Source organism: Tinamus guttatus, unplaced genomic scaffold, assembly GCF_059628265.1.
Source record: "Tinamus guttatus ecotype Peru unplaced genomic scaffold, ASM5962826v1 Tinamus_guttatus_pri_ptg000325l, whole genome shotgun sequence".
NCBI classification, from domain to species: domain Eukaryota; kingdom Metazoa; phylum Chordata; class Aves; order Tinamiformes; family Tinamidae; genus Tinamus; species Tinamus guttatus.
The window spans coordinates 234,671-248,259 of record NW_028288859.1 but is presented as its reverse complement, the minus strand read 5'-3'; the positions used below and the strand labels follow the sequence as shown (position 1 = coordinate 248,259).

Genomic DNA, 13,589 nt, shown 5'->3' with positions numbered 1-13,589 from the left:
CTTAGACTCCGATGAGTCTGCGCCAAGGAGTCCATCGAACGCGGTACGGGGTAGCGCTAACGTGGCTAGCTGTCATGGACACGATTTGTGACAATCTCCCTAGCAGCGATTTTGCAGCGGGAGCTACGAGGCGAGCGCACGGCACGCGCGCGCTCCTGCTCCGCGTCCACGTGCTGCGCCGGCCACGCTCACCGAGTAGCAGGGACAAGAGTTGTTACCGATGTAACGGAGTGAACCTCCTGGAGAGGCCCTAAAGAACTGCTCAACTTGGCCTCCCCTGTTACTTGTCATTTGTGAAGCTTGCCCCTCTCTTCCCCACCCAACCGTGGGAGGAAAAACGCCGTGAAGGCACAATTTGGGAATGCCTGGGACTGATGGCAGCACTGCAGTGGGAAGGGGACGGCAGCGTGTGCCCAACACAGCCCCTGTATCTGGTGCAGCTGGCAAAGAGAGGCCACCAGCCTCCTGAGCCAAGTGGCAGCTCTAGAAGAGACTCCCGCTGTCAGTATCCAGCAGGAAGGAAGAGAGGGGAGAAGCCACCTACAAGTCATCAGCTCCGGTGAGCATGATGCCTCAGCGCTGTTGAGATACGACACGCTCAGCCACTTGCATACGCAGAGCACTGGCAAAGCACAATGTCATTTGACAGCCTCTGTCACCTCAGTCATCTCCCAGTGACGGTTTTCATCGCGTGCCTCACCAAAGGCCACTGCAGATCTTCTCTTCCAAACCTAACTGCTTGCAGAAGGTTATGAAGGTTATTTTAACCCGCGGTGCTGGTGTCACCCAGCAGCAGGATGCTGTCGCTCCGGCTGGCAGGAGGCACCAGCTCCCCAACCCGGCCGTGGCCGCGCTGCTCAGCAGCATCCAGGGTCCTGCAGCTCCGCAGCAGCCGGGCTGTCCCAGGAAACATCTCCACATCTGCAAGGAGACTCCAGGAACATCAGCAGGAAAATCCAACCCGCTCCTCCCAAAGCCCATAGCTACCTTGGCCAACTTGCTGTATGCTGCCGTGCAAAAGAAAATGTCACTGCTATAAAACATCACCACATTGAAATGAACATTGGTAAGCTAGGAACAATTGCTCCATTTTTTTTTGTTTGGGTTTTTTTTTTTTGATAAGTCTATGGATCTAGGTTAAATCAACATAAACTGGTCTTAAACCTATGGTTTAACTTAAAAGATTTAGCTGTTGTATTAGTTAAGCTCCACTGTTCAGTAGTTAGGGATAAAAGTGAGCTAAAACAATGTCACTCTGCCACGTAGACAAGGCTTACATTCTCTGGAGAAAGGACTGAATCTTTTATTCACCTGTCAAATGCTTTAACAGCTTCTAAATGCTGTATAGAGAGGAATAATGATCCAGCCCTGTGTCTGAGGAACAGGCAAATTCTATGACAGTGAGTTATATTTTAGAAATTAATGACTCACAGCAGAGTTGAGCTCACCCTGGTAAGTTACTGAAGATCTAGTGTGCTCTTTTGCAGATATGTACATGGCTAATCTCATGGCATTTGATTTTGAGCAATGTCCTGCTCTCCAGGCATCGAGGTCGGGATGGACCACAGTCCTCACTCCCCATCTCTTTCCTCCTGCATTTCAGAAACCCACATTACAGGAGACCAGAAGTTTCACCCTTAGGAAAATCATTTTGAGACAAAAATTGCAGGATCAAAGGAAGAAATCAAACACCTGTAAGAAGTTTGATAGGAATTGGTCACTAAACTTGCCTACATGCACCACTGATGAGCCAAGGCTGATGTTTGATTCCTCTCTGGAACCTGTATTTTCTGCTAGCTTGGCAACAGAATCCAGTATGACCAGCCTTTCCCTAAATAAAATCATGACTTTACAGTATAGACTGCAAATACTACAACGAACTACCAGGAAAAATACCAAAGTGTAATTCAGGACACGCAATCTTTAATTCTTTAATGGAATATAATGTTATTTTCAGCCTTTTTCAGAGCAGGTGAGTGAGCCAGGGTACATCACCTCTGAGAAGACACACCTGAGAGAGAAAACTTGGGACACAGCAGCCCAAGGGCCAGGTGAAAGGGTTTTAGATTTACTAACAACAAGAAACAAAACTCTAACCCCTTTAAAATTTCCCCAAACCAACATCCAAACTTATTTTTCTCAGCTACAGAAGATGATATTTGAACTTGCAGTAAGGCCCTGCAGGAAGGACCACACGATCCCATGTCCACATGCTCAACGGAGCTGATCCCCAAAACAACAAAACCCTTTTAAAATACTACTACTTTGCTTTTTTTTTTTTTTTTTTTTTTTTGGGCAGAATGTCATTACTCTTAAGTTAAACACGTTTTTCTTTCGCTCTTACATTCGAAGGAAGCACATGCGCTGCGAGACCCAACACCACACTGCTCTATTTTAAACAGAAACCAACCTCACTTGAGCTATCTTTAACTAAAGTAGATAAAAAAAAATCCAGAAATAAACTGCATGTTTAAATATAGTTTTATGTAAAGTCAAGATGTACCCAAATGAACAGGTACACTCAGTACCTCCACTTGACGTTTCTGATGCGAGCTTAGAAGCGTTTCCACCAACTCCTATGAGTTCTTCAGGAAGAACTTCCCACAGACCCTGCTCCTAGCGAAGGGTCCTCCACGCGCAGCACGCGGCCGATCGCGGCACTCGCGTGGCAACGCGCTGGGCACGCGAGCGACAGGTCACAGCTCTGCAGAACGGGGACCAACGCACAGGCCCAGCTGTGACTTCGACCCCGGTTACTTGTTCGGAAATAGAACTATCCTAATGCAATGTTTTTTTAAACAAAGAGCTAGCCATTCTCTGCCTCGTGAAATTTAATGCAACTTGTCAAAGAAAAGGACACCCTGCACAGAGACCTTGAATGAGGAAGACAGATGTGGTGTGGAGGGACAGGACTGGTAACTCTACGGGCTGCGCTTCGAGGAGGCGAGGGAAGCAGCGCTGGGGGTTGAGGTTTCAGCTTCGCAGCTGCAGACCCATTCTAATACATTTTTCAACCTATCCCCATGTATGAAAGTCTCTTTTTCAGGTGCGAACTTTTCCCCAGGGAGTCGTAATCCAGGTTTTGCAGCTAGAGCCATTCAGCGTATTTTAGGAGAACTTCCACTCAAGGTTCTCTACGGGTTTTACCCCCAGAATCACGCTCGGGTGCCGCAAGAGATTTTAACAAACCCTGCAAAACACCTTAGAAGAAATAGGGTAGCACCCCGGCACAGCTCGCACCACGGAGCTCACGTGCAATAAAGTAGACATCGTGTCTCACTTTCCTTCAACAAAACACAGTGCTGTCGTGTGACCTTTGGGGGACTTTTGCTGGAACTTTTCAAGGAAAAATTCTATTAAAAATAATCGTTAGAATTATGATATCAGAAGGAGAGAGAGCCACATATCCTTACAAGTCCAACAGTGTTCGAGAAGTAGAAGCATAAAATCAGACAGAAAAAAAACACAATGAATTACTATAACAGCACTTGCAAAATTATAAGCATATGTTTTCAGCTGACCCACTTACTCTCTTACGTCACCATGCCGATAATTGACTTCTGTCCCTTAAGGGGGTTCTTAAATATAACCGAGCAGCACCTGCCACACAAGAAGAACAATTTTACACACCAGTTCCTCGCCCAAAATATCCCACTTAACAGCTTCAGTGCCAGCTTTACCCGCGGCCTCGGCTGCGCCTCTGGACTATCCCAACTTGAAATTTGGAGGCTGTTTCCGCAGCCTTAGGGATCCGGATGCTCCGGCTCCAGGAGAGGAGGCGGCAAACAACCCGCTGCTAGAATGAAGAACAGCCGCAAACATTTTCGCAAATTAGCTCTTTAATTGATAGTTAGTTACTGACATTAGATGAAATAAACACTTATCCCTGTGGATCCTGAAGCAATTTAACCCTGAACTGCATCCAAATGGAATGAAGGAGAAAATACTGCTGCTTTCAATGGACTTATGAAAATTACATGAATTTAAGTGTTTTCCAAACTCCATGCATGGAACGTGTCGCTGCCCATAACGGGCCAGCAACCACTGAGGTATCAAACCCAAGAGCCCATTTAATGCACTACCACCTTCTGCAACAACACAGGGGAAAAAAAGAGCACAGAAACCCCTTTTCCACAGAAATTCACATCCAGCTCCAGGAACACGCACCCAGGGCACCAACCTCCTCTCCCCTTTTCCACAGAACAACAAGAAGCAGCCGCAGCTCTTTAGTGACTAACCCTGCACGGCCCACGCCAAGAAACTGCTCCGCACAGGGCGCTTCTTGCAACATCTGTAGGATCTTGTAGGCGACGTGTACGAGCCGCCCCTTCGTTCACACACTTAAAAGCTGTCAAACTGCTCCAGGCAGAAGCAGGGGCCGCGCATCTCGCTGCTCCTCCCTTTGGGCAAGTCATTTGCCCTCAGATGAGGTTGTGGCACAGGCTACACCAGGTCAGTCCAGGACAGGAATGATTTACTCACTGAGTAAGTCTTTTCCATACGAGTGCCTGATTTCAGCTTGTTCCCCTCGCACACCACTCGATCCGCTTCCTTCAGCGCAGCTTTTCAGAAGCAATTCTGGGCACGGGCTGCTTTCTGCACTCAGAACTACTGAAATTGGTACTTCTGCCATCTTATTGACACACATGCAAGACAACTCAAACTGCCTGCCTGCTTTTCCTTATCACCATGTGATGTTGATAAAGGTACAAATTTAAAAGTATTCTGTGACTAAAGTCTTCTCTTTAAATTCAGCAGTGAATTTAAACCAAAAATTAAATGCAATGTAATGAGAAGTGAATTTTGTGGGGTCTGGGTCTCCCCTTAATGAAAGGAAGGTAATAAAAAAAAAGGCTGTTATTATGTGGATTTAGTCAAGACACCAGACACTGTTTATAACAAGACCTACAATAGATTTAAACTCTGAGACTTCTATTGCAAACCTTAGTGATGTAATTCCAAATTAAAAAGCAAATACATATATACCACAACAATGTTACCTGAAGTTAAATTCTGTTATTAGGACAGCTTTTACTTACACTTCAAAAGCCTGCTTATCATTAGAGAAAATCTCTGAGCTGCCAGAGCCCAGCAATGCTCTGTGTCTGGAGCTGCTCTGCACCATCACCCCACAAGCTGAAAGTCCCTATTCCCATCCTCAAGGAAAAATTACTAGTAAAGATTGAGAACAAGGACTAAGGAGACAGCAGAAACATCATTGTGTAAAGGGGATGTTGCCGTGAGGAGCTGAGCTACCAGCTGGGCAGGAGCTTTGGACCAAACCCAGAGGCAGCGCTAAGGGGACCCTCTCCCAAACGCGCCGGGGGCACCTCGGCTGCCCCCTCTCCCGGGAAGGGGAGGTGGGGGGCAATCCAAGCTATTTCTGCTGCTCAGCTCACACGATTCAAGTGCAATCCTATCATCTCCCGCTGAAAAGCGCAATCCATCGCCCTGGGCTCCGGACGGGAAGCTGTTTTGGGGAGAAGAGGGGAACTGATAGACACAGAAAGATGCTACGAGAAAAAACAGACAGAAAACAGCAATAGGCATTTGGCCACCTGATTTTTCTAAAAGTGTTAATGAGGTCTGATGAGGTGTTTTGGCACAGAGCTGCTCTCAGCCTCGTTTCAATGTGCATTTTCACGTCGAGATCCCCCACGATGCATGCTTGCAAACGGCGCAATTCAAACACACGAGTTGGGAGCACAGTAGTAGGTGCCCCCCGTTCCCATGGGTGTTTGGGGTTGGGAAAGCAGCTCCTTGGAAAGCCACAGGGCCTTCTCAGTGAAGGACAATTAAATAATCCTCACACACTTCAATTGCCCTTTGAACTCAGTAATCGCCGGATGCAAGAACTGCAAACTGTTATTTTTAATTCAATTACATCAAAATAGATATTTGGCAGTGCCCCTTTAACGTATTAGAAATTTAGGCAATCTCAAGAAAAGCAGAGCTGAGTCTTTGAGAAAACAGGGGCCTAAATTTCTACTAAAGGCACTAAGTGCCTGGGCATAGGTCCACAGGAAATTTTTGGTATGTGAAAAGGAATAATCCTCTGAAACATTTAATCTCATTTACTTTTAGAGCAAACTAACAGAGTTTCTCTAGCAAGCATCATTCAAGAGAGAAAGCAAAGCCTCAGGGAGGCTACAGATGTTAAGCTTTTGCTTCTGAAGACTGGAAACAGAAAAAGCAAGGGTAACTTAGCAGGAGGTTTCACCTAAATTGCTACCGTTGCTCCTGTAATGCCAGGGGAAGCAGCACTACTGTGTCATTAGCACCAAGGAGCCTAAGTTTTTCCAAAGCCCTCAGCTCCTCTAAAATCTCAGCTTCCATTCTTCAAGAAAATTGCATTTCCAGCCCTGTGCCCTAGGGAATAACCAGAAAATCTGCCCCCAGTATAAACTGCAGCTCGGAACCTGCTAGGCAAATGCAATAAAGCCGTATTTTTTAAAGCAAGGGTAATTCAGGCAGGTTTGGGGGGCCTGTCTCACAAGCCTGGCACACTCCCGGTTTGCAGCTTTCCCTCTGCTCCGTGTCCAGGCTTTCCCAGGGCTCCAGGCTGCTCCGGGTCCGGCACGGAGGGATGCCTGAGCCACAACCGTGCGTGGACGGCGAGGTGCTGAAATCAGAGCTCAGCGCTGCAGCCCCGGCCCGTGCAGCAACACGTCACATCAAAACCCTCTAAACACAGTGCGAGAAAACCCCGCTCTGACCGCAGCAGAGGGAAAAGCAGGTCAAAATCCCCAAAACTTCTCTAACTTTGCTCCAGCATCACAACAGCTCGCACCGGCGCTTTACACTTGATGCCACACAGAAAGGCCACCAAACCATCCCTGCGGGCGCCTTGGACATGCCCGGCGCGCACCGGGCCGGGCGACACCGCGAGGGACCAACTTTCCGGAGAAGGGAGAGCAGCGGGAAGGAGAGCGGCAAGTGCCAACTCCGCGGCGCTTGATCCCGTCACGGCAGTGCGAGCCTGGGAAGCGGCAAGGCACAGCACTCCCGCAAACACGAGGTGGAAATATATATATATGCATATATATATATATATATATATATGATTTTGGCAGCCAGCGTGGCGCCCACTGGCCTGACACTGCCTCTGGAGAGAAGTTCGGATTTTGTGCATTTCGAGGGAAATGGTAAGAACCGGAGGGGCTGGGGGTGAGGGCAGGAGGGCGGCGGGGGTGGAGGGCGCGCGGCGGAGCCGGGCGCGGAGCCCGGGCGGGCGCCCCGCGGCCGCGCCCCGTGCTCACCTGCCGCAGGATGAAGCTGGTGGAGGTGGTGGAGCCGTCGGAGCGCTTCAGGCGGCTGCGGCGGGTCGCCGTGCCCCTCGTCACCTGCGCCGGGCGAGAGCGAGGGCGTCAAGGCCGCGCCGCGATCCCCTCCCGCCCCGGCTCCCCGCCGCCGCCCCCGGCTCCCCCGCGCCGCAGCACCCACCGCGGCCATGACGGCGAGGACGGGCGCGGAGCTGCGCGCGGCCGGGCTGCCTGCCGCGCCGCCGGCAGCGAGTGCGCGGAGGGGCAGGGCGAGCGGCGGGGCGGAGGCAGCGCAGCAGCTACCTGGGAGACGGGGCGGCTCCTGCGGCCGCCGCGCCGCCCCGCCGCGGGCTGCGAGCCGGGGAGGCGGCCCCGGGGCGGGAGCCCCGTGAGGCGGCGGCCCCTGAGGCGGGAGCGCGTGAGGCGGCGGCGCGCGCGGCCCCTGAGGCGGGAGCGCGTGAGGCGGCGGCGCGTGGCCCCTGAGGCGGCGGCTCCGCGGCGGGAGCAGCGCCCTGGAAGCGCCCCTGTAACTCCCCTCCACGCCGTTATTCGGGACAAGTGTCGCTAAATTTTAAGAGTTCTCTTTTTTTTTTTTTTTTTTTTGAGACTTTTATGGGCTGTTTTTGCCTTGCAGGGGAGCTGTGAGGGGCTCCCTGGACAAGGGGATGCGCTGAGGAGCCGTCTCCCCGGCAGAACCAAACCAGGTTGCACCCCTTCCTTGTGGACAGGAGTTGAATAGAAATAATAAAGTTGAGTAAATACTGGCTCATGGTGAGTGGAGCTAAAGAAAGAGCTGTTTAAGTGAAACCTTTAGGTTCATTCCAGTTTGTATCAGGCATTACACTCAGTTTTGCCTCTCCCCATTGAGCAGCTCCCCTGGGCCCATTCCAGGCCCTAGAAGCTGTCGAGCAGCACATCTGCCTCGAGCCAGGTACCTAATTTCCAGGAGCGAGTTGACAGTACTTGGCTCTCAGACAAATCTGTGCTATTACGCACGGAAACAATCATAAACTGATGCTAATCGCTCGAGCCATCGCCGTGGCGTTCGGCTTTCTGCGCGCATGGCGCGTGTCCCTGTGCTGAGGCTGCCGCCCACGTCCCCACGCAAGATCTTGGCAGGATGGAGCTGCCAGTGCAGAAGCCACAAGCGAGTACTGGGCTACGAGCCCGATTTAACCTATTCTGCCCGAATTTGCTCTGAAACCACCCAAAACGGTGCACTTGGGGCCTGCCCTGCGGTGCCAGCCAGCACCCCGAGCATCGCTCCTGTGTTCATTTGCATTGATGGCCGCTCAACAAGAGCACCATCATTTCCACAAAAATAAACTGAGAGATTAAGTGATAAATTTGAAGTTTTAACAGGAGAGCTGGGGAAGAGCTGGGAACAGGACCTGGATTTCCTGCTCCCACTCCTGTGCTTTAGCTACAAGTACATTACACCTCCCACTGAAATGAACCCAGCCCGCTGCTAAACCAGGCTTCGCGCAGCAGCGGCCCCTCACCAAAAATATGTTTCCTTCTTCCCCCCTCCAGCTAAGGAGGAAACCCACAAAGAAGGAAAGCTTATAGAGGTATCAAAGCATGCCTGTTTCTCTAATGCAAGGGGTAACAACATTTAGGTTACCCCTTTCCAGGTGCTTCCTGATGCCTTTAAGTGTTCAGCAAGACCAAGTGCAGGGAGGTGAAACTAAGGCCCATGTCCCAGTGAGGGGACCACGTCAGGCTCCAATGGGTCATCTCCACCAGCCTCACATGGAGCATTCGCCCCTCTGGTAAAGCCCCCAGCACAGGCTGAACACGTGTCTTTCTCATCTGCTATAGACACAAGCTGTGGATTTCTTTAATTCCTCGGATGAAATTAGTCAGCCTGGTTTATTTTATCCAAGAGGAATGTGGGTCATGAATGCTGTAGTCTAAATTAGATTATTTTTAAACTCCATTTAATCATTATAATGATACAGGGAAGGATACTTTTCTTTAAGCATTAATCTCAACATGACCGAGCACATGGCTGGCTTCCCAAATTAAAGCTCTGTACAGAAAATTAAGCATGTCCTCTTCTCACTTTAGCAAGACACAGCAAATCGAGGTGGGGATTGGAAGTGAAAAATAAGGTTCAAGTATTGCTTTGCCAATAACCTAATATGGGTTTGCTTTGGTAAAATGCAGATTTGCACTGGCATGGGACCTGAAATGAACCCACGGGGTCAATAACTGAGTAAGTGGTAGAATGCAGTAATTTACATCTCGGAAATTTACATATAGAATTTACCTAAATAAGCAACCCAAGTTGTTACCAAGTATATTAGGCTCCTTGCACACACTGTTCTGGAGCCCATGCACAGCTTTAGCAGAGGGCTTCTGTAAAGCACAGGGATTTATTCATACTTTGTGTGGGCTAGAAATACCGCTTTTGGATAAACTGTTTAGAGTCTCCTTGAAAACCCATAATCAACCAAGGCTCTTAGGATGCACAATACAATCAGATCTTAAAAGCGGTGTATTTGTTTTCTCTATAAACACATCATTAGTGGCAAAGCCTATCATGAGTGCCATTGAAGACCAGCCTTTCCCGCAGCCCACCCCCAGTCTGCAGCGGTATCGGCTCCGGCGTATTAAGCCCAGCTTAAAGGCAATTAAAGGCAGTAGTCCCCAGCCGCAGCAGCTCCCAAGCAGCGGGAGCGGAGCACGGCTACGGAGCAACGAGTCTCCTGTGGAGCCCCGGCTTTGCCGAGGCCCCGCGGGAAGAGGGAGAAGGCTGCGGCGGCAGCGCTTGCAACGCTGACTCGTGTCACTTCTGCCTCCTCTATCCGTCACGGATTTGACTCTGCCTCAAACAGAAAACTCTTCACCTGGGTTGTTAAACAAAAGTGTTTTATTCACACAAGGCAACGCACACACATTGTAGACAAGAGGCCAAATGGATATTGCAATAAAACAGATCCCTTATTCTTACGGCTGCAAACTCTTTAGGGTGATTTTCTGTAAGAAACACCTGCGACAGACCCATTAACCAGCACCTTTTCAACTCAAACACCAGACAAAATAGGAGCGGGACGTTAGTCTGAACTCAAAGTCAGGCACAGCGTACATCGGGGGCGACATCAGCCCCTGGCTGATGTTACAATTCCAGAGAGACGGACAGAGCTAGGAAAGCTCCCAAGTGCCCACAACTCAACTCACCCCACCTCTTCCTTCCTTCCCTTCACACCAGGCTCGGTTTGCTTCGGTAAAAGCTAAAGCAAAATTTACCGAATTTACCTGGCAAGTGCCACCAACTCTCAAAGGTTACCCACTCAACAGATACATCACAGTGCTCGGTTTAGGCAAGAGTAGTGCCTATTATTTCTTAGAAAAGACGAATATATAAAAACAAGAAAATAGTCTTCCTATCAGTAAATAGTGCCTGGAAGGGGCACAGCGGCAGCCCCGCGCGCTCGGCGCTGCTTCCCGCAGGGCAGCCCTCCGGAGCAGCGCACTGCGCACGAGCCAGCGTTTGGGAAGAAAAGCTAGAGCAACACGAACATATAACATTATTTAGGTTTACCTGTTACAGAACCCACTTTATTTTTTTTTAATATTGTAGTTTCTCTAACAAATTAAATAGACAATGCAAATGTCACACCGAGGCTATATGAAATATTAAGATTTCCCAAAACACATCTCCGCATGGTGATATTCAAGACAAATTAAACTGTTGCTTTCAGTTGACTATAACTTAGACATAATAGGTTGCAAACTCATACTAGAAGAAAATTTATCTAGTATTGATACTTTCAACATCCATGAAACAAATATATTACAATAAAGTTCTCATTATAAAGTTGCACAAATTTCTATGTTAAACAATAAGAGTTTATATGAAAAAGCAGAAGTTATCTACCATTGATTCCTGATACAAAACAGTAGGTATAAACCTAAGGTAGAAATCTGAAGTTAGATAAATCCTTTGGCAGCATGTTCAGTTACAATCAGGCCTTAAAAATAAATATGATAATGTATAGAAGTATGAAGAGAAAAAAAAGATTCTATTAACACCAAAACCCTCTAAATACACAATTTTAATAATAATTAAATTATTTTACACTATCTACAAGTTGCATATCACAGAATAAGGAATATAAGAGATGACAGAATGGCAATTCTTGCTTTTATAAAATTTCAGGCTTTAACAGTACGTTTTTATGTAGCTGTATAGCAAATCTCACACAAATGAGTATATACATTATTTATATTTCATAAAATAATTAACTACATGTAATGAAATCACATCTGCCTAGCTATCTCAATTTAAGGTACTGCTAAATATTTCTGCTGGATCAAATCTTTGAATCCAATAAAAATACCTACCTTTATCTCCTTTACTAACTAAATAGGGGCACTCTGCTTAAAAGACAACAAGATTTAGTGTGATTACATACCAATTTGGAACAAAGCAAACTCTTGCAAAAAAAATCCCAAACAATAAGAATTTTGAACAGCAGCATTGAAAATAATTCTTCTTCTAAAGAACACAAGAAATAAGTTATCAAAACACTTCACTATTGCAACATGTGTTATTTATACTAAACTACATCGGGGGAGGATAAAGACAAATTAAAGTCATGTCAAAAAGAAAGACAAAAGCTCCCTTCCAATTGCACCTTTTAACTAAAAATGATTCAATGAGCAGGTACCTTATGCATAAGCATAAAGCTGTAAATGAATAAGGTCATGATACTAAATAATTTAATAAAATGTGAAAGAAATGGAGGTGGTACTGAGTGAAGGGTAATTTTTATTACTCAGTCTACAATACAATTGTTCTCATCTGTTAGAAAAATTATACACCAAACGCTTTATTTAGAGAATTTTGGAGTTTCATGCATTTAATCAAGTTTCTTTTTAATATATATATAGCAGTGATTTTCTCCCATATTTTCCCAGTCTAAAGATTATTATTCATCATAACAGTTAAAATATGTATAAATAAGACTATGCTAAAGTGAGCAGGTAAATTGGAGGAGAATTAAGTGATTTTTCTAGAGGCTGAAAGAGCAAGAGAAATCCCACAGTCCTGAAAGACTTCAGCTCATCTACTCCTCTTTCCCCTCCGCCCAAAACAACAAGAATCCAGCAGAACAAACCAATCAGCCCTCCCCACCCCCCGATTAAAAAAGTGCATCAGGAACGAGTCTTTGATTTCTTTTCTTACCCACCAAAATGCTAGTTTCATTTCCAAGGCAATTCTCTTTTAAAAGACATATTTGTCATTTCCAGTCCGCGCCCATCCCCTATATCCAGTGAGGGACACCGTCCCACTGGTCAGCACTTGCTCTGTGTTTACACACTGCAAGTTACAGACGCTTTTTCCAAAGGCTTTGAGAGCTTTTCCTCCATGGGCAGCAGCGAGCCATGGAAATGGTGGTGAAGAAAGGAAATCCAAAAGAGGCAAGAAACCCCTGGTCCCGTAAATGTGATTTCTGCTCCGCTTTGCCCCCTGTTTGAAAGGGATCAAGGCAGATCGTCACAGTCTCAAGTTTCAAACATTCTCAAGCCCCTCCTTTCCCACAAGGAACTAGGATGCTCCTTCACTTCCACACACATCAAGAAAGGAAAAAGACCCTGTGTGGGAGACCCTGCACCCACGGGGCGCCCACAGAGCCGGCGGCCTCGACCCTGCCCGTTCGTGCAAAGGAAACTTGCTCTTGCGATCCCACCTCTGCCGGCCAAGGAAGGGCAGGCTTCGAGCTAGACTTCTCGTTTCTTTCAAGAGAAACACAACAGTTCTCTGTAGTTTCCCCCAAAATTTAATAGGCAGCAACATAAAAATCACTTTTCATCTTTCTGTAGGTACACGGTCCTCTCTGTCGCCCTATCAAATCCTTTCCTCCTGCAGCCCTCGCGCGCTCGCTCGTGCCGCTGCTCCGGTCCCGCAGCGCGTTCGTATCGTAACGCTCGCTACCGGAGGGGACGGGCAAGGGGGGAAGGGGTCTGAACCAGCACAGGTTCTCTAGAGCACGGGGAGTAATAAGATTATAGAGAGACATCACTCTCACTAGCGAGAGGAAGTGAGAGCAAGCGCTCTCCTATAGTGAGAGGAAGCAATGCTTAACTGAGCAGTGCGCAACCAGCATCCTCAAGTTTCCAGAAAGACATTTAAAAGGAAATTAATTGGGTTTTGGACAACCTTTTACTTAAATCTGGCTTTGCATGTGGTGTTTCATGAAACTGTGTGTGCTAGTTAACAGGCACCACTAAAACAAGGGGTTAAAGTCACCTGAAATTATTTTTAATCCATGAGCTAATCTAATTCAAGCTGTCTTTAGCAAACGCTTAACAACCAAA

General features: G+C 47.5%; 1 protein-coding gene across 1 annotated transcript in view; it reads right to left on the bottom strand.

Moving 5' to 3' along the window:
- The window catches only part of CACNB4 (calcium voltage-gated channel auxiliary subunit beta 4), an 80,665-nt gene extending 73,199 nt beyond the window's left edge, over positions 1-7,466 (bottom strand). Inside the window, exons 1-2 of the mRNA XM_088529146.1 lie at positions 7,444-7,466; positions 7,260-7,343 (exon numbers count right to left, since the gene is read on the bottom strand). Coding sequence (XP_088385272.1) covers positions 7,260-7,343; positions 7,444-7,452 — 93 coding nt within the window. The 5' untranslated portion in view covers positions 7,453-7,466. The remainder of the gene's footprint in view (positions 1-7,259; positions 7,344-7,443) is intronic.
- Positions 7,467-13,589: the final 6,123 nt, after the last annotated feature.